A 21,811-nucleotide genomic window follows, 5' to 3' on the forward strand; every position below is an offset into this window, starting at 1 on the left:
TCTATTATGCACTAGTTTATTTAAACATGGCACAGCTGTGGCTCTGGTAAATCACACACAGATGGTATCTCTTTTTGTTAAAGTGCTTGATAGCCTCATTGCTTGCTTGTCAGTATGGATAACCTCTGGCAACACAAGGAAGTTGCTCATGTTAGTCTTAATGACAGCTTCATTCATTATGCCATATCATCCTTTCTCTTTATTTGAATTTTTTTGAGCCCTAAAACTCTTCTCATCATGAAAATTACAGATGCCCTGAAAAAGCTGCCCCAGACAAACTGCACATCACTTCCCTTCTCTGGGTGCTCAGCTCTCTCTCCCACCTCACACAACACAGCAGGCTAATGTCTGAAAAATGTTCTGGGGGCAATGACAGAAGTGTGTGTACACACTATGTGCTACTCATTAAAGTGGGTCCCTGGTGAGCATGAATGCTATGCAAAGGTGAAAGGGAGAAGAATTGATGACTGTCAATCTCAGTGATCACGGGGAAGCAACAAGTCTCCTTCCCATACTGGCCTTGATTTTGCCTTGGACCTTGTTAGCTACAGGACATGGTGGCAAGAGTCTGATCTCTTCATGTATTTTCTTGCAAGAGACTGGAAGAAAAGGGCTCTGGGACTGAGGAGCTTCCATATCTTTCCAGCTGAACATTAGTCCAGTTGTGTGAAACATTATCCTTCAACATTTCAACAAACCAGGTTGTGAGAGGAGGCTGAAAATCTCTTAACCCTTCTGCACATACAGACAATTTTGCACTTAGAAATTAACAGTTCCTGGAGGATTTTTTCCACAACAGTGAGTAGAAAACAATAGTTCAGTTGGAAGGAAGCTTCAGAGACCATCTAGTCCTTCTACCTGACCAGTGGGACAGTTTTGCTCTTGTACAGCTATGTATGCCTGCCTATTAACAAGCACAAAAGACAGATCTTTAATCAGTCATTGCCAGGCAATTGTGGCATCTGACAAATAGGAACAGAGAAATGCCTTAGACAAAGGGCACCTTTCTTCTTATCTGTAGATATCCAGTTCTCTGTGAAATTGCTGTGATGTAATGGAAGATGTTACACAAGAAATGGGACTGTGGCACTTTAATATCAGTTCCTTTGCTTTGCATTTTCTTCTTTTCCTTTGGGCTTGATGCAGCTGCTGCCACCACCAAGGCTTAGCCAAGTGCTACATTTTAAAATCTTATTTTCCTTGGGTGGCAGCAAGCACAACAGCAAAATCTGGGAGATCCAGAACATGCAAACTCCTCTCTCCTACCTTTCTTACTTTGACAGAAAAGTATCAGAGAGCATTTGCTTGCATGTGGGAAACTAATGTATGTTGCCATCCTCTAGGCTCGTGGTACCTGGAAACACTGCCACAGGGAAGATTCCATGCAAGCTTTGAGTTCCCATCATGAGAAGAAAGTTTCAAGACAGCTGTATGCAGTGCATATCAGAAGAATTTGTGTTGGTTTGCTCTGAAACCTCTTGCTAAGTTTTGCATGGGAACTGTCCAGTGACTTTCTTTCTTTCATTTTCTTCCCAGTATCAATGCTTTGTTAGCACTTTCACATAATAACTGGATACTCTTGACCTCTTATGATCCATTCCTTCTCTTTTGTGGTACCTCAATACACCATTAAATGCTCATTCTTTGACCAGTTACTTCACTCTTACTCAGAGCTGCTAGTAGTGGTATTGGTAAGAGTTGAGGACTTAAAAAAAAAAGAAAGAAATCAGCAGAATTTTGAATAAATATTGTTTTTTAAAGCTAGAGATTATAAAATAATTTTAAATGACTCCTGATATGAAATTTGTGAATCTGATTTGTGTCAGAAAGCCCAGCTGAAGTGCCTTTACACTAATGCACGGAACATGGGAAATAAAGAGGAAGTTGGAAAATGTGGTATGCTCAGAAAATTATGCTCTGGTTACTATCATGGAAACGTGGTGGGATGAATCACATGACTGGAATACTCTGATTGAAGGCTACAGGCTCTTCAGAAGGATAAAAGAGGAGGGGGAGTTGCCCTTTATGTTAGGAAGTGGACAGATTGTGAAGAGCTGTGTCTGAGTAACATGACCAGGTCAAGAACTTATGGGTGAAAATCAGGGATCGATTCAGCAAAGGACATCCAGTGGTTGGGGTCTGCTACAGGCCACCTGATCAGGGAGAGCCTGATGAGGCCTTCCTGCTTCAACTGTTGGAGGTGTTGCACTTGCAGGATCTTGTCCTGATGGGGGATTTCAACCATCCAGATTTCTGCCAGGATAGAGGCACGGTGGGTGACAGACAATTGACCAGATTTCTGGAGTCTGTTGAGGATAACATCCTGGTCCAGGCATTAGATAGACCAACCCAGGGTGAAGCCTTACTGGACCTGGAGCTCACCAGTGTGGAGGAGAGCATTAGAGAGGTTAAGACCGGAGGCAGCCTAAGCTGCAGTGATCATGTCCTGGTGGAGTTTGTGATCTGGAGGAATGCAGGCCTGACAAAAAGCAAAGTCAGGACTCTGAACTTCAGGAGATTGAACTTCCAGCTGCTTAAGGAACTTCTGAATGGGATCTCCAGGGAAACTGTCCTTGTAGGCGTAGGAACAGAACAGAGCTGGCAGCTCCTTAAAGACACCCTTCTGAGAATACAAGAAACTGCAGTTCCCCAGCAGAAGAAATGGAGCAGACAGGTGACCAGCATGGCCAGTAAGGACCTGTAGCTTAAACTGAGGGGAAAGAGAGAAGTGTACAGAAAGTGGAAGCAGGGTTGTGTAGCCTGGGAAGAATGTGGGAATGTTGTCTACATGTGTAGAGATGGGATCAGGAAATCCAAGGCAGTGGTGGAGCTGAACTTGGCAAGGGATGTGAAAAATAACAGAAAGGAGTTCTACAAGTACATAGGCAGGAGAAGACAGACCAAAGAGAGTGTTCCCCCTCTGATAAATGAGGACAGAGAAGTGGCTTCCTCAGACATGAAAAAAGCTGAGGTGCTCAATAAGCGCTTTGCCTCAGTCTTCGCTGTTGGTCAGGTTCCCCATGTCTGCTGACTCTGAACCTCCAGGTGTGGGTGAGAGGAATGGATTCCGTCCTACTGTAAAAACAGAACAAGTCTGAGACATCCTCATGAAATTGAATGCATATAAGTCTATGGGGCTGGATGATATCTATCCTAGGATTCCGAGAGAGATGGCTGATGTGGTTGCTGAGCTGCTCTCCATCATATTTGAAAAATCATGGCTGTTGGGTGAAGTCCCTGGTGACTAGGAAAAAGGAAACATTGCTCCCATTTATAAGAAAGGGAGAAAGGATGACCCAGAGAACTACAGGCTGGTGAGCCTCACCTCTGTCCCTGGGAAAATCATGGAGAAGATCCTCCTAGAAGCTATGTTAAGGCACATACAAAATAAAGAGGTGATCCAAGACAGCCAGCATGGCTTCACCAAGGACAGATCATGCCTGATCTATTTGGTAGCCTTCCATGATGAAGTGATGACATCGGTGGGCAGGAGAAGAGTGATGTGTGTCGTTTATCTGGACTTCTGCAAAGGCTTAGACATAGGTTCTCAGCACATCCTTCTCTCGAAATTTGAGAAGCATGAATTTGAAGGATGGGCTGTTTGGTGGATTAAGAATTGGTTGGCTGGTTGCAGCCAAAGGGTTGTGATCAATAGTTCTGTGTTAGAGTGAAGGTCGGTCAAAAGTGGTATCCCTCAGGGGTTGGTCTTGCCGCTGGTGCTCTTCAGCATCTTCATCAGTGACATAGACGATGGCATTGAGTGCATCCTCAGCAAGTTTGCAGACAACACCAAACTGAGTGGTGCAGTTGATACATTGGAAAGAAGGGAAGACATCCAAAGGGACCTGGACAGGCTGGAGAAGTGGGCCTGTGAGAACCTCATATGGTTCAACAAGGCTAAGTGCAAGGTGTTGCACTTGGGCTGTGGCGATCCCATGATGCCTGTATTTATACAGATTGGGTGAAGAACCCCTTGAGAGCAGCTCTGCGGAAAGGGACTTGGGTGTTCTGGTAGGCAAGAAGCTGGACATGAGCCAGCAACGTGCACTTGCAGCCTGGAAGGCCAATTGTATTCTGGGCCACTTTAAAAGAGGAGTGGCCAACAGGGGGAGGGAGGTGATTGTCCCCCTCTACTTGGCTCTTGTGAGGTCCCATCTGGAGTACTATGTCCAGGTCTGGGACCCCCAGTAGAGGAAGGATGTGGAGTTCTTGAAGCATGTCCAAAGGAGGGCCACTAAGATGATCAGAGCACTGGAGCACCTCTCCTGTGAGGAAAGGTTGAGGGAACTGGGCTTGTTTTGCTTGGAGAAGAGAAGGCTCTGGGGAGACCTTGTTGTGGCCTTCCAGTACTCAAAGGGAGCGTATAAGCAGGAGGGGGAATGATTGTTTACAAAGGTGGATAGGACGAGGGGGAATTAAGGGGTTTTAAACTGAGACAGGGGAGGTTTAGGTTAGATATTAGGAGGAAGTTTTTCACACACAGGGTGGTGATGCACTTAACACGTTGCCCAAGGAGGTTGTGGATGCCCCATCCCTGGAGGCATTTAAGGCCAGGCTGGATGTGGCTCTGGGCGGCCTGATCTAGTGGTAGGCAACCTTGATGGCAGGGGGTTTGAAACTAGATGATCATTGTGGTCCTTTTCAGCTCAAGCCATTCTATGATTTTATGATTCTATGATATGAAGAGATATGTGATGAAAAAAAACTATTCTGATGGAAGAAAGTATATCTGTTTTGGATAAGAAGGACATAAGATATTCTGTCCAGAGTATCTGGTAAAAATGGTCTGTAGCGTTGACCAGCTCTTCATACAGGAAAATGGTAAAGTCAACTTTCAAATACATGGGGAAATACAGGCAAGATTTCTTTTCCTCTCCATCTGTTTTTACTGAGACATTAGAAACAGTCTAATTTTAACTGTACCCAGAAAATGTCTCTTAACGGACAGCTGCTTTCACAATACAGGAGTGTGTGGGGAGAGAAAGAGAGTGGGAAGTCTGCTTTGTAGCTGACTGTCATGGACTTCCAGGGGTGAATCCAGGTTGGGAATAGTATTAATTCAAAAGAAAAATGATAAAAAATTAAATACAAAATTGAGCATAAACTTGCCTTTGAATCCTAATATCTCTATCCTTGGAGATTTGGATTCCATTACAAATATTAGCAAAGATCAAGGGCATTTTATTTTCAGGGCAAGCCTAATTGGAAAAAAGTTAATTCTACAAAAAGTAGAAGTCAGCTAAATAAATTAAAATCAATGTGAGGTCTTCTGTAGACATGTCAGCCTCATTAGGATTTTTCCCACACATTAATCAAGTCTCAGTTTGCAATGCTCCTGTCATATCTTCCAGACCTCAAACTACTCTTCTCTCTATTCTGTCTACACCCCACCACCCCCTCTTATGCATATTTTGCCTTTGATGTCCGATCAGATCCTTTTTTCTTCTTCCCAGTACACTCCTTTTGGAGGCAAGATATGCTCTTTCCTACATTCCTAGGCCACTGAGAAAAAAGTAGCAGTGTTTTTACCATTTTTTTTACCTGAACCCCTCTCTCTTTCTACTGTCTCTGGCAGTAGAGAATCTGTAGTAAACACTAGTTTTTAATTAGAAATGAGTGTAAATAGCAAACACAGCCATGTTTGAGGAGATTTCCTTTGACGAAAGAAAACAAAACAATGTACAAAAAAGCTTAAGTAAGAAAAAAAAGTTTGAAATATTTGAATCATTTTTTAGGATTACAAATATTACTCCTCATTCTCTTCCTTAGTTTTTGAATTTATATATTTCGAGTTGTCAAAGTAATCAGTAAAAATATCTTTGCAATGCAGATGGGTCAGATAATGGGCAAGAGATAGAACAGAAAAATGAAACTGGCTTCAAATTTCTTTTTAACCTGTTTCTCTAACAGGATAAGGCTCATGTTGTCACAGGGCATGATCATGTATTTCTATCCGTGTGCACATGTGAGTCTGTCTGCCTGTTGTTGAAATCTTTGTGCCTCACTAAAACAACATAGTGCATAGTCTGAGGCCATTCTATATTCTATGAGAAATAAAACAGGGTGAGGAAGAACGATATCACTCATAAAAGGAAGGTAGAAATTGTTACTGCTTTGGATAAGCAAACATCTCCATACCAAGAAGACCAGGAATCAAAGTTTTGTTGTGAAGACTCTACCTACATGCAGCATTAAGCTAGACGGGACAAGGACAAATTTTTAGAAAAATAAACATGACAGACAGTACTGGACCCCTGCTGGGAATAGAATATTTTAACTGCTGGCTGGTATTTGTTAAAGATCTAGAAGCTCCTCTTAATTCTTTTGGCACATCCACGGTCTGAGGTTTTTCTAAAACAGCTCTAAAAAATCCAGCAAATAGCTGTGAGAATTGTGAGCATTTGCACTGTAGAAGAAAATGCTAAGGCTGAATGAACTTCTAGGGAAAGGCTACTTCTAACAGCAGGGGAGGCTATGCAGCAGCAGGAGTTTGTTCTGGCAGGTGTCTCTTCAAAGATAAAAATGATAGGCAGGGTTTTCTTTACAGAAGATGTTGTGTGGTTTTTCATTTCATGTAGCATATCTCCAAGGAAGGTGGGGAGGCAATGTATAACCACTTCAAAGAGGTAATCAATACTGAATCAAATAGTTTTGGCCTCACCAAAAGGATTTGTGTCACTGGTAATTTTGAGCTGCCAGACCCCTCCCCACTGTGAGCACCTTGATATCAGCCAGTCCCACAGAAAATATTTCCAAAGAGAATGCCAAAGAAAAGGTGCCCATCAGAGTGATTAACTGGGGAATTTTATAAAGCCATGAAATAATTTCATGTGTAAAATGGTACATGGCAAATATGGAGGAGGAGGATTTTATTTTTGCTTTTCAGATGAATGGATTTTCAACCAAGGAGAAGCACGTGTTCACTACTGATTCAGCTGAAGACTTGGGACACCAATTCTTTCTGTCCTGAGGTTCTCTTCCTCCTTAATATGGCTGATATAACCAAGCTGGACTAGAACTGGCAGCACCATGTCTCTCTGAGACATAATCATACTTTTAGAAATGTATATCTTTTCTTATAATCTAGGAGCATTATTTCAAAGTTGAAATAATATTACCAGTGAACTATTATTATCTATCAGACATGGTTTTCCACTGTGAAGCTCAGAGACCCAAGGTGTTTCCAAGGTTAAAAAAAGAGCACAATCACAGTTTTAACATCTTTATTCTGCTGATAAAGGGTACCAAATCAGAAAGAGAACAAGGAATTATAAAAGTAACAAAGTGAGTATTGAGACTAGCAGGATTGAAGTGGGATCAAGGCTTTGACATGATAATGTGTTAGGAAAGTAAAATAAAAGACCATTTATTGTCTTCAGGGAAAGGCAGTCCTGCTCATGGTGCTTTGACAATTTATCACCAGAACTGCTTTCACATTGATTGAGATATCTGCATTCTTATATCTCTGTGCTCTCACAGAAACAGCTCAAGCATATTTTTCTACAAATCTGAAACTCCATACTGAACTACCTTTCACATGAGTATGACAGAATTGACCTAAACCTATGCTGTGTACAGCAGCTGACTATGAGCATAGGGAGGAAGAAAATCCATAACCTAAAAATGATCACGGCTAATCTATGTTAGTGTGATGGCATATTCTGGAATAAAAAACCTAGGTCTTATGGGCATGGTAACATTGTATGTACTCTTTAAGTCTGTACCATGACAAAATCCTTTAGGGAAATTTAAATAAGGGAACAACTTACTCTTAAGTTAAGTGGTGCACTCTATAACCCACTTCCTACTTTAGAAACATTTAAGAATGTTAAATTACCTAAATGGCTAGGGAGGACTATGCTTAGTCATTTACTAATTGCCAGCAGAGTCTTTCCAAAAATAGAAACCCCAATTGAGACTACCCTAAATCTGGCCAACTCACTTATAGACGTGACTACTCTCAAAAAGTTACTGGTATGTGAGCACTGATTGTATTTGATATTGCTCATAGTTTGAACAACTGAAGTGACTTTTAAGACTTTCTCAAAACAATGTAAAAACACTTGTTTTGAGTGTAATGAGATGAGAAAACCACATGCTTCAGTCTTCTTTGTTCTCTCTTCTTGCCATTTGTTCAGGAAAAGTTCCAGCAGATCATTGCCAAACACAAATGAGTTGCAGTTTTGAATTTGCATAGGACTATTACCCAGTGGTAAGATTAACAGAGTATTCAGTGCAGTAAATTGTCAGCAGTTTGTATTTAGAAGGTTGTTCATATGCTTAAACTCAGGTAGGTAGTTATTTTGTAATTATTTTCTATCTGCTTCTGAAGTTTGTGATTGATTTCAATACCATTAACTTGAAATGAAAATATAGAAGTACAGGCAGTGACTGTATGTCACTAATAACATATAAACTGTATTGCTAAACATTTAATTAAAACACAGGCCATTATGATATAATGCCAATGTCAAAATTTTATCTCCATGTAAGTTATGTGTTGTGCTCATATTCTGTGCTGAAATACTAAAGAAAAATGCACAAAAAAATTTTTTTGAAAGAACTCTGAGGAACATTCTTACACTTCTTTTTTTTTTTAAACCCGTTTTAGGAGAAAATTATGCTTTATACTTTGTATAAAGTGCCTTTGAAAATATAAGTAGTGCCTTAGTGCCAGAGACAGACTTGCAGAAGGGGAAGAAGGACCCCCTGTCATGCCTGAAAGCACTGACAGACTTGTGCCGGTGAACTAAAACCAGCAGGTTAAAGCTAATACTGTCTTCAGTTGTTGGACCCATCTCTCAAATAGATGGATGGCCAACTCAGAATGAGCTGATTTGCCCACAAATCAGTGCCCGACATGCATGGTTTTCAGCCTGGAACATTAATGTGAACTAATTCAGATTTTGTTTTTTCTTAGCAAACTTTGATGAAGCTTGTGTCAGTTCAAGAGCTGATTCATGAATGGCATGTATGTTTTTGCCTCAGGGTTGAGAATGTCATGGGAGAGACAGGGCAAATACCTGAGGGATGTAACTAATACACTGACTAATTTTCATCAGTTTAATTGACTCCTTCATCTTTTGTAAGCAGTCTGTTTGTCTGTGAGTATCAGATAAAATCTTATTATTCCTTTTCTATCGTGGTTTCCACACTACTTCTTCAAAAGAGATACTGAAAGGTGCCACTCAGCAAAGCCTTTTGATGTGTGTTTAAAGCTAATGGCTTTTGATGCAGGTTTTAATAATTTGCCACATTCACATCTATTTACACATTCTCTAATTCTTTTTGCACCACAACACTCAACTCAACAGCTTCAGTAGATGCAAATACAATTCCCTCACTGATACAGAACCCAGAATGAATTGTAAAGAAGTTTCTACTTTGTCATTCTCCAAAGGACATCTTGGCATTAAACTCCAACAAAACAAGAAAAAATGGTATCTCTCTTGCATGGATGCCTTTGGTTTCTCTCTTCCCACTCACACACTGACTCTGGGTGAAAGCAAATAGCCCACACATAGCTGCTAATAGTATGAAGAGAAGCAGTGGGCCATATCTCACTTAGTTAGAGCTTCCCTAACACGGCCTTATCACAGTAATAACATCTTTTTTCTTCATGCTTGCTTGCTTGCTTCTGTGACTTCCAGCATACCTTTTCCGTGACTTGATGATTTTGTTCTCTTTTGTTGAATTATAGGAGTTTCTCAAATTTGCTCTCTGTACCTTAAGGAATATGAAGATCATTTAATGTTAAACCTGTGAAGAAATTGTTGATGTAATACTGAAGCAGTTACAAAAAAGCTCAAATACTTTTAAAAAAATAAACAAGTGGATCTAATTGTTCCTCAGACCAGGAAAATATCCAGCATCATGTTGCTATCTGGCTATATTAAGCAATGTCATTATTTTTAGTTGGTAATCAGAAAAGAGGTTTGCAGATTTTGTGTTGAGCTTCTTCACTTCTGTTAGGTTCTTCAGCAACAATTTCTATCTCTACGTTACAAAATATAAGGTGCCTAAGGCAACAAGTTATTTTCCCATCAATTTTTCTACATCATTTAGCATTAAAGAAATTAATTTTGGAAACAGTGATCAGATTAGTGCCCAGCAAATGCAGAAAAAGTGCTTTTTAAAGTCCAGAGTAGATTTTAAAAGATTTTTAGGGAGAAAATTTTCAACATTTCAGTTTTAATTTTGGAAGCATCCAGTGATGCTTGTGATTGCCCATCAGGTAACTCAATAGCAGAGGTGAGATCTCCCATCAGGAGCAATCTATGGAGCCGGTGACCTCCTTGCCACTGTAATAACAGTGAACACTCATACTGTATGCCTTAAAAAGAAATGTCAAGGGAATCTATGTGGACTGCAAATCACATTGTTGAATTCATTATCCTTCTGATTTTTAATATACAATTCCTATTTATAGGACATAAGACACTATGATGTGAAAGATCTCCATGGAAGTAGAAGAGTAAGGGTTTAACTGGCAAGTTTTCATCCCTTCATCAGGCCAAGAGAGTTCAGATCGCTGGAAATTTGTCACTAAAATCCCACCCCCTATTTCCCTGTATCTTGTCTTACAATCAGTATTTATCTTGTAAGTATCAAAGAACTGGAAGGTAACTATTAAAGTATTGTAAGACACTGAAAAGATCACACTGTCTTGCATTATTTTTTCTGAGTTTCAGCTATTCAGTGATAAAATCAGCAGTGCTTTCTGATTTTGCACAGAGTTGACATATCAGGTATATCTGGTAAAAGGGTAAACTGCAAAATAGCAATCAAATTCCTGGAGCATACAATGAAAAAATGTTTGCTCTGTCATTCTTTAGTGAGAAAACAGGCTTGGCTCTTTCAAAATTCATCATAATGTGTTTTGATGACTTGTTACTAGTTAAGCATGAGTCTTTTGATCTCCTGATTTTGATAGACAGTGACCCTGTCATCATATCAAAGCACCTCCTATTGCAGTAAATGTAGAAGCACAGCTCTCTAGAGATATCCTTAGGGCAAAGTGTATATGCATGGACACAGAAGACAGAAAAAAAGGGAGAGCTCTATAGCAACTAGCCTATTTACGGTTTTTCTGTACTAGAAATACAATTGTGTCATGGGACCCACTTACAACACTCTTTCATTGTAGAGTGCAGCTGGTAACCTTAACCTTTATGCCTTCCTGTGGAACATAGTTATGGACCCATCAGCACAACAAAGTAGAACCATATTGTATTTGGGCCGGGGGATAACTATGTTGTAACTTTGTCCCTTGTCACAGCTGTGATTTTAACACAGGCAAGATATTCCAAAGCTAGAAGTATAGTATTGTATGTCTTGCTCACTATGATAATTGCTGCTGCTACTGTTGTTGTAGGAGAGCCACCTACTGTTCCTCTTTCTTTTGTAAAGCAGTCCCTTTAGCAGTCACAATAGTAATTGTGAAGCACTAATACAGACTGTCTATTGGGTACAGTAAATAACAGTTTTGCGTAGCAAATTTCTAACTTTGTTGAGAAAGATAGAAACTAAATCTTCAAAGGGCAGTGTTTGCTCACAGAAACCACATGATTCTGGTTCTTTCTGGTGCTGATAAATGTCTCAGCTGTTAAAGAGCGTCCTTTCAACTTCTGCTGTGGTGTGTGGAGATGTGCACCATCCAGACTGACACTTTGAAAAGATTACCAGAGTCGGGTGATAAATCCAGACAGAGACATGAAGAAATGGGCAGTCTAAGAAGAGCGGGGTAATCTCAACAGCAACACATTGCAGGGTCATGGCTGGGACAGACTCCTTTGGCCTCCATGTACCATGTGCAACCTAACCTATAGCCCTTGGGATGTTCAGAATGTTATGCAGAAAACCTTTAAATCTTTTACCCTCTTAGAGGACTCTACAAGATCTTGAAGAAGGATCAATAATGTCCCTACTGGTGTGCTTCATCTCAACTGGAGAACTGTTAGCTTCCATGTCCTCTTTTCCCCAATATCATAATTAACCAGGGAGTGATGCACAAAGCACGCTTGGGAAGAGTAGTCAAAGTGCATTTTCTTTGAAATCTTTGCAGGGGAAAGATCCCCTTTAGAACACAGCACAACTTTCTGGAACAACCCTTTTACCAAGAGAGGCAATAACTTAGTCAGGATGATTGTATCCAAAGAAGAGGTAAATTCAACTGCCTCAGGGGGGAGAGTGTGGAAGCTTCAAAATATTGTGGATGGTGCCTATATACTGCAGAGACTGATGTGCTAATTGCTGAGCGAGGTATGCACTGCAGACACGGGAGTGGAGAAGCAGCTGTCCCTCTCAGCTGGGCTCCCACACTGTCCCCCCCTTCAGGTCAGGAATACAGAAAGGGAAGGCACATTGAGCATTGTGATGAACTTCTTTGCTTCAAGAGTTTTATTTGCAGCAGTTGCACCTCCTCGCCACCCCAACTCTGAAAAACTGTCTGCAGTGCTTGGTACCTCCTTAGTACTCTCTTTTCGATGAGGAGCAGAAACAGCTGCTCGGAGGGTCTGGGAGATGAACACACACAAATATGTGTCACAGCATAAAAATGACACACTAGACTGGAGTGTCAATGTCAGCCCTGGGTTGGTGTGGAGATACAGTCAGTGGTGACTGCAGCCTTCAGCTTCATTCCTGCTTTTATCTGCAAGAAGGTGACACAAGGCCTGGGGCAGGAGTCACTCTCTGCCTAATTCCACCCCTCCAAATCTATGCAGGCAGGTTGGGTTGCTGCTGACATGTGGAGTTATCCTAGAATAGCCAGTCACAGTGACTGCAGAGCCTGAGGGGATATACATTGCTGCCTGCAGCTACAGCCCTGTGGTTTTCCAGGAGCTGCTGCTCCTCTTGCTCAGCACACAGAGGAATCGGTGCAGAAAGTATTTGCATTTGTTAACTCATTCCAGAATTTAGTAATGAAGATAATGACTTCCCTTTTCTGCAATTTTACACTGTTTTTTTTTTTTTTCTGTTTGTTTGTTGTTGGTTTTTTTTTTTAATGCCTTTTCTGCTATAATTTATTATTTTCATTTGTTCAGGAAAACAATGTATTTATTGCCAAAGGTAGAAAGTAGTTTCAGTAATTCTATAATAGTCAACATCTAGCCAGCTTGTCTTCTCAGATAGATAGAATTGCTGTTCTTGTGCTATTGTTTTCTTCCAAAAAGCAATACATCATTTTCCTTTTTACCAGCTTTGTTCCTGCAGGAAGCAAAATAAAACAGAACAAACTAGATTGTGTTCTGGGCCTACATAAAATCTTATGCTCAACATCCACCTCTGTCCCCACACCAGGATTTCATTCTGCCTTGAGTCTGTTGGCTGCTGAAAAAGTGCAAGAGGCAGGTAGTTCTGTGTCCACCAAGACAGTGCAGGAGGAATCTTGAAAAGAACAGGACAAACTCTTCTTGCCTATGGGAGAAAGAGCATTGTCCATGTAGACTCCTCAAAGGAACATTTCTGCAGGTGTCCTATGACATGGGTTCTTCTGAAGCTTAACTGTTAAAAGACTTGCAAGGCCCGACAACCTATAACTTCACCAAAGTCAAGGTGTGGAAGGGGCTCCACAGGGACAAAATTCAGGTCCCAAGAATTTAAGGTGAGGCTGTTATGAGCGCTCAGAACTCTTACATTACTTCTTGTTCAAATCAGATTAATACCTTAGCATACAGTTCTGTTGGGATATCAAAATATATTGCATCTGTAAATCAGCTTAAAATAAGCAAAAACAGTAATGAACAATATATATATATATTTTCTATGAGAAGAAATCAAAAATTATATTTAATGTCCAAAGTTATCAGTGGCAAGTCCAGGAGTCTCCTTAATCTTGTAGCCAAAGGACATTGCTTCAGATATTCTCTCCAGTGTTCCTCTTTTAAAGGAAAATAGAAATAGACTGTCAGACAACTCTGAGACTTCATAAATTTTTTTCTTCAGGTTCAACCTTGTAACTAAATATCTGGACTGATAATTATCTAATACTGTTATCTTTTGCTACTTCTAGAAACATTTTTGTTATCATTTCTAGCTTTGGATGTTATGATAGCTAATAGAAACTAGTGCTTATCTAACATCTATATTGTCACTTTAAATAAAATATAGTTACAAGTAATTATTCTTCAATGGGGCTTTGTGCACTATATTGTTTCCTCTTGCAACATCATTTTGATTTCCTTCATAAGCCCCAGTCTTCCCCTTCAGAGCTCAATTTTCTGTGTGTTTTACACAGTTTTCTCTGCACTGTGCATCCTCAGCGTCTCTGAGGATGCTTAATATCACTCCCTCTTCTGGATGAGAAAACAGGCATATTTTGCTATAAGACACAGAGTGTGATGGCAGAGAAGAAATACAGGAAACGACCGTGCATGCAAGAATGGCCTGTTGCTCCATGTCAAGCTGTGACTCACACTGCTTCAGGAATCTACAGCTTCAAGATGATGAAATAAGGTTTATAAAATACACTAACTCCCACGCCACACACACACAAACGTACCTACAGCCAGCTGCAGTTCATAGGTGGCATTGTGGTGGGTGCTCCCACTCCCAACTGACTGATGATGGATCAGAGCACTGCATGCTGACAGCTTCTTAAGTCTCTCCTCTTTGTCTTCCAATCAGTGTGCTGGGAGGCAGGGCTGAGGATTTGCACTACAAAGTCAGCACTCAGTGGGAATGTTTCAGCAAGCACTGTTGCATCTCTCCTGAGGGACAATTCCTCTCATCCCAGCAGGACAGATGTCCATTTTTGCCAAACTAAAAAGTACAAAAGAAGGCAAAGAGAAAGAAAAGAGACAATAAATCAAAAGTATAAATAAAAATTCTGCCCCAGTGATGCCAGTTCTGTCTTACTGGAGAGAACACACTGGGCAGAAGTGCTGTTGTTCCACACTTTATACTACCACCAGTGTAATGTTCAACAAGTGCCATTAATCGAGAGCTCTGTAATTCATTAGAAATAGTTATGTACTTGAAATGTTACTCCAGAATCTTTTTCAAAGGCCCCTGCCACAGATCTGAAAAGGTGAACTGAAAGGAATCAGCTACTGCATTTTAAAACTACATTTAATAGGAAACAGTAACTTTCTCAATATCAAAGCAGGAAATCTATAGTGCCTATTTACTTGGTCTATTTCCCTAGCAATAGAGAGACAATAGATCTGAGTAGGCTACTCTAACGGAGGGAACAGAGTGTTTATAGCAGTGTACATTGAAAGTATTTTATTCTGTTGGCCCACAGCATCAGAAGTGGATGTTGGTGGTACGACAGTAGAGGTTGAACCTTTCCACCAACTTCCCATCACCTTTTGTTGCTGTGTGACAGATGGCAACACAATGGCAGCAGAGTTAGTCTGAACTATTTTTCCATTCTTTATAGGGCATGCTACTTCCTGATAATGAATTTCATTGGTGTTGTCTTCTGCAAGCAGAAACTTTTTCAGATGCTTCAGTAGAGTCTACTGTTCTTACTCTGACAACTCTGAGTTATTTTTGCTACTTGCAGACATTGTCAAGCTTTTCCTGATCGTTAGGAAATAGACTACATCAACTATTATATAGGACTGTAAGCATTTAATTATCATCCTCTTCTTCAGAAAAATCTGGATGCTTCTAATTTCTGATTTTTAGCAGAGTATTTATTTATAGAAAATCTATCTTATTTATTACAAGATTTTCTTACATCAAAATATCTTTGTATCCCTAGCAGCCAGAAGTAATGGATTTTGCTGAAACAGTTTCTGGAAAGTTGATATTGCATTGACTATTTCTGGTTCATCCTTACTGATGATAAAGCATTAATATGCCTCTGTAGGTTGCAGAATTGTGAGCTGTTGTTTTTTTTTGTCCCTTATTGTACGTACATAATATTTTTATGATCTATGTGTCTTTGTTCTTCTATTGGATGTCATGCAGCTAGGCTGCTACCTTTCCACAAATGTAGGCTTAAAAACAACATAGGCAAAGAAGTTTCTCTACACTAGAAGTTATAAAAGTTGGCAACCTGTAAAAAAGTTTTGCCTGCTTGGTAACAAGCAAAGAAACTTATAAATAATAAAAATGTATATATACAATGGTATGTAACTAATAAAACTGTGTACATCACAGAATCACAGAATATTCCAAGCTGGAAGGAACTCATAGGGATCATCAAGTCTAAATCCTGGCTCCAGACGGGACCACCTAAAATGAAACCCTATGTCTGAGAGCATTGTGCAAACACTCCTTGAACTCCAGCAGCTCGGGGCCCTGACCATTGACCTGTTCCAGGCTAACATGATTACTACTGCTGAATTTTATTGCTACATCCTAGCTAGAGGTGAGTAATTCTATACATTTATAGTAATGCCCAAATCCTCTCTTGAGGATTTGTAAAACTTCTTTTTCTAAAGCTTATGCAAGTCTCTTATATGTTATTTCATTTCCTTTAATAGGTGCCAGTCACAGAACATTTTTTAAAAATAAAACTTATCAATTGATATTTTTGGTCAGTTTATGCAGTAAATATTTGAATGTGCATTTTTAACACAGTTTCAGTAACAACTAAGACATAGTTTCTTATTAGTCACTAATTTATTAGCGAAAGAGAATACTTATATATTTTATAGACATTTTTTGTGTGTGTTTGCTTGTTTGTTGCTCAGTTGGGAAAATATCATAACAGTGAAATCTCTGGAAACTTAGGATAGGTAAGATATTTCTGACTTTTTTTCCTCAGGCTGAGACGCTGAGAAAGGACTTTGAATTTAAAGAATCTTCATTTTGATAGATTTTACTTCAATCTCATCACTTCTTTTTACTCAATTACTTAGCAATGTTAACTGAACGATCACTTTACTAGGCTTTATACAGTAACATTTGTTGAATCAGAAATGTTTGTTACCAGATAAAATGTAAACTGTGCATACCAGGACCAGTTAATTATATTTACCACAGAGAGTAAATATTCACACAAACTCTTGTAGAGAATCTGCTTTAGCAGGGGATTGGATTAGAAGATATTCAGCAGTCCCTTTGGTGATAATGATTATTTTGACCTGTAAAAGTAGCTGCTTCTAAAGAACAAATATACAAAGAATGTACTTAATAAACCACACAGACTGGACTCACAAACTTGCTGTTTCAAGTGGACTAAAACAGTGCAGAAGTGACTCTGGTTGCACAGAAAACCTCTTTCCTTTCATCTATCCATCTGAAGTATTTTAAGACTTTATCATTTTAGTATCTACATTCTGACTAGCAACAAGAGCTAAAAAATGAGCTCACACTTCTATTGCAGCTTGGTTGGAGTTAATTTGTTACAATAAGCATCGCACTGTGTCTACTCCAAAAATTGTTTGCTCATATCAATGATTGTGTGTACCACATTTTTAGAACTCTCCTTGGAGTGCTTGTTAATACTTCTGCACTCAGCAGCAATGCTCAGTTCCTGCCCTGCGGTTCGGGGTGATCATTTACCTCAAGTGGCAGCAGTGCAGCTAAGGGCACTGTTTTGTGAAGAGGTTTCATCAGGCACATGAAGTGTATTCCACACCAGACCTATTGAGAGATCCTTTTTGTTCACAGAGTGGGCTGTGCTGTGGCTTTCTCACAGAGGTGAGAAAGTTATGAGATGACAATTATTTGACAAGCAAGCAAACAATGAAAGACACAGAAGAAATATTAGGTTTGTATGTTTGAAGTTTATTTGACTGACAACTGCAGATTCAGAGGAAAAAGAAGCTGTTCCCTTTCTCCGGCTACAGATTCAAATGTGACTCAGGCTTCATAACAATGCCATTGAAGCTAGGCAAACTTTTCATAGCACAATGTATCTATTTCTGAGTAAACATTCAGAAAATTGAAACAATTTTGCTAATTGATGATTACATCACTATTTTAAATACACATTTAAATACAGGATTCTGTAAAAACTTTTTTTTTAATTGCTGCTCAATTTTATCTTGAAATACGTTCATTATAATTTGCATGGCACTGATTTTTATTTTCCTGACAGGAAAGAGCACTGATAGAAGTCATGTAGCCTCCTTTTTTGTAGAAGGAGTAGTCATTTTCTACACTTAATCTACACCTCGTAAGCTCCTTACCCAGTTTGAAGAATTCTCCAGTGGCAATAGGAAGAAAAAAAACTAAGAGAGAGAAAAGAAACCATATATGTCTCATATCAGCCATGTACCTCTATGCAAAGATGAAAATACGTCAGAAGAATTCGGTTATTTATTACCTGGTTATGAAAGGGAGCTGTGAAAATAAGATTTTTCCTACACATTATATCCATCACCACTTCTTTAACCAATTTTAGATCTTGAGTTTGCTTGATCTAAAGTGAATTTTTTGGACTTCCTATGGTAGGAGATGCATAAAGCCATCTAAAATCTCCTCTTAAACTCCTTTTTTGAAAAATGAAGTCTTTTTCATTAAAATAATTAAGATTTTCAGAAGTAAATCTGGGGTGAGGAATCAACTAAAACAGATATTTATGTCTTTTCCTTCAAACCTCAACAACTCCATGATTTCACGATTTTCCATCTACCACCATTTACCACCAGAAATAAAGCTATATTTCTGTTCACAGCAACATTCCTGCCCTCAAAACAAAGCAAGACAAGTTATATAAAATCCTTTCAATTTTTTCATGTTTAATTTTAGGAGGGCAATGTCCTCAGGGAAATTTCTGCTGAATTAGTTGGGCAAACATGGCTTTGGCACGAAAGAGCAGCTCCTATCTTGCACAGTAAAACAATTTGGGTTAAGAGACCTTGTGGCAGAATATATGCCAAAGGATTCATTGATTCCTAGAGTGACAGCTGTTTCTGTGTCCTGATGCAGGCTGATTAAAAATCCTCCATTGATTTTTCTATTTCCTTCAGTGTAGATATATTCTTCATCCAAAACTCACAGCATCTATCTTGGATGTGTGTTATTGATATTGTTCCATAGTGGGCACATACAGTTTGATTTTGCTAAACACATGCTTCACAGGTGCTTATGTTTTATTTCTCTTTAGCTGCAGCTATTGACTTCAGGGAACACTAATGCTGTAATAGAGACAAGAGATACTGTCAAGAGCTTGCCTGCTGCTTAACCTGCAACAGAGATGATAGTCCAATACAGTCCAATAAAGAATAGTACCAGCTGTTACTTTTATTAATTTTTTCTCATCTCATTATCCGTCACCATGAGCATACCAGGAGATGACGTATGCCCCACACAAACTTCGCCACACTGCATATTTATTTTAAATTTGGGCAGCAATTTTTAAGAAAAGAAATAGTTTAAAGGTATTTGAAACGTATCTATCTAAGGATTACATACTTTAAGGAAGACCAAAACACACAAAAAATCCCCAAACTGTTGTATATGTTACTCTGACCAGAAAATATCTTCAAAGTACGAGGCTATAATGTTTTTGCAGCAACTTCCTGCAGCACTTTTGGATTCTGACCATATTGGATATACTGCAAGAACAGATTTTCCTTCTGATTTTTCCTCCGCTCCATCCCTTAAACATGTGACAAAACTAAGAAAGAGAAAACAAACCATACATGTCTAATATCAGCCATATATCTCTATGCATTGCTAGAAAAACCTAGAGGTTGAACAGATGGAATTATACTCAAAAAGATTGGAAGAATGGGAAAATGAAAATTAAACAAGTCTCTTTTTAAAGTATTTTTTAAAATAGAGACTAAAATTGCTGTTTTAGATTTGATATAAAACAATCATTTTATTTTATTTTATTATTATTTTTTTTTTACAGTTCCTCCACCCTAACAACAGCTTTCAGTAGCTGGAAGGTTCTCTAAAGTTTTGAATCTTATTCCACATTTTGAGTGACACAAGACTATATTGCTGCTACTGATCAAATCTAATCTTTCAGCATATTTCATTTCAACACTTTTTAAGAGGAAGCTTAACTATCTCTGCTGTCCCAAAACGTGCTGAACCTGAGATCTGTTTTCAAATGCTTTAGATTATGAAGATTTCTATCATTCATGAGTCAATTAGGAAAGGTCAAAAACTGTCCTCCTCCGCCCTGCACTAAGTCCCACACTCTACATCCTCCTCCCCCCCCACCCCAAAAAAAAGCACATAATCAATCAACCAACCAACCAACCACCACCACTACCAATAACAACAAAAGCAAGTAACACATCCTGGCATTTTACAGCTGCTCCTTTTCCTCTTCCTTCTTTGCATCATGTGTTGCGTATGCCATACAATTAAACTGTTTGCACTTTATGTGGCTTTTTATTATTTTTTTTGCTACTTTTTTGGACTTTTTTCTATCCTATTCTGAAGAGTCTAACCAGCGATTTCTTAGTGTCGGCCTGCCTGGGAAGGGAGATTTTCCCTTAGAAGTCAGAAAAGATCTGGTGTGAAATTACACTGATGAATTAGCACATTGAGACAATTGTCTGCGATTAACAACACATTGCTGCTGTGAAGCTGCCACCAGCTGGAGCCACTTTTAGCACTTGGAAAATTATAAAGCAAGATTGACAGGAGAAATAGAAAAGGGTAGGAAAAGAAGAAATGAATGGATAAAGAGGGGAGAAAAAAAAGTCCTTAATTAGCTAAGAAATGAAGTGGCTTTATAACAGCTTTTCACAGCCTCTGAGAAACCAGGGGTTGAATTTAGCAAAGGACAAAGAGATGTAAAAAAAAATAAATAAATAAAAAATCAGATCATCTGATTACCTAGGTAAATGTCATCAAGGCTTTATTACATTTTGAACTCTCTGAATTAAATTAATACCGACTTGCACGACATTCCCTACATTTATGCATGAAACAATGGCAGAAAATGCTGCAGGTTCACAGGGAGCACAGTGCTTTGCCATTAGCAGCTATCATGCAACCGGCCCATGCGTGCCAGGACCAACTGTAAACAGAAAGCCCTCACAGGCAGAGCAAATGCTTGGAGCCGGAACCACACTGTAATGCTGCCTTGTAAAAATGGGTGCCTGGTGCTCTGCACTATTGCTGAGAACTGAGTGGAGAATCGAACACAAACTGTGTTTCAAAGACATCATGTAAGGGACAAGGAGCTGTCCTTATGTACTATTCTTGTAAAGGTCTATCACACAGCATAATACAGGAAAAAAAAAATCGTAGCTGGACTTGCTCCTTTTGTTCTGTGAAAAAATAAAAATAAAAAAAGAAAGAAAAAAGAAATAAAAAGAATGTGTCCATCATTTCTATTGCTATCAGTCGGCTGCCTACTGACAACTTAAACAGGATGCAACACTGGTAGCTATGATGCTTGTTTTCTGTCAAGGTATGGGCTCCTGGGATGTGATCATCCCAATTTATTCCAGGAATGAACCAGCTATGAATTAGTCTGGGGAGGAGTCAATCTTACTTCATAACCTTTTCTTTCTCCTAGATGTCCTTCACAGCATTATGTCCAGATAATTCCCTTATAATAACAGAGAACAGTTTTGCAATAACACATAAATACAACAGTTTCCTTTTCACTCTTTATTAAATGATAAACATTTGCTCTTGGGTTCATCTGTGATTTTAAAGTTGATAATTTAAAATTACCAAGGCGTTATGATAGTTTTAATTTTCAGGTGCCACTGTAGCAATAGCAGGGTGTACTTAACCCTCTCCCACTGAAGAACTCCCTCCACTTCTGCTTTGCCACAGGAAATATTCTTATTGCTTTTTACTCAAAAAATTCTCTCATATTCCAGATTGCCCAGTGTGTGTCTATGGAGAAAAAAGATTCCAGTTGCAAGGTCTGGAATCAGAGGCTGAAAAGCAGTACTTTTTTTTTCCTCAGTGGGAGGTTGTGGTA

At 39.2% G+C, this 21,811-nt stretch overlaps 1 protein-coding gene across 1 annotated transcript in view; it reads left to right on the forward strand.

Moving 5' to 3' along the window:
• The first annotated feature begins 2,227 nt into the window (after positions 1-2,227).
• The window catches only part of CCNH (cyclin H), a 120,598-nt gene continuing 101,014 nt past the window's right edge, over positions 2,228-21,811 (forward strand). The window contains 1 exon segment of the mRNA XM_031557440.1: positions 2,228-2,700. Coding sequence (XP_031413300.1) covers positions 2,228-2,700 — 473 coding nt within the window.

Source organism: Meleagris gallopavo, chromosome Z (assembly GCF_000146605.3).
Source record: "Meleagris gallopavo isolate NT-WF06-2002-E0010 breed Aviagen turkey brand Nicholas breeding stock chromosome Z, Turkey_5.1, whole genome shotgun sequence".
NCBI classification, from domain to species: domain Eukaryota; kingdom Metazoa; phylum Chordata; class Aves; order Galliformes; family Phasianidae; genus Meleagris; species Meleagris gallopavo.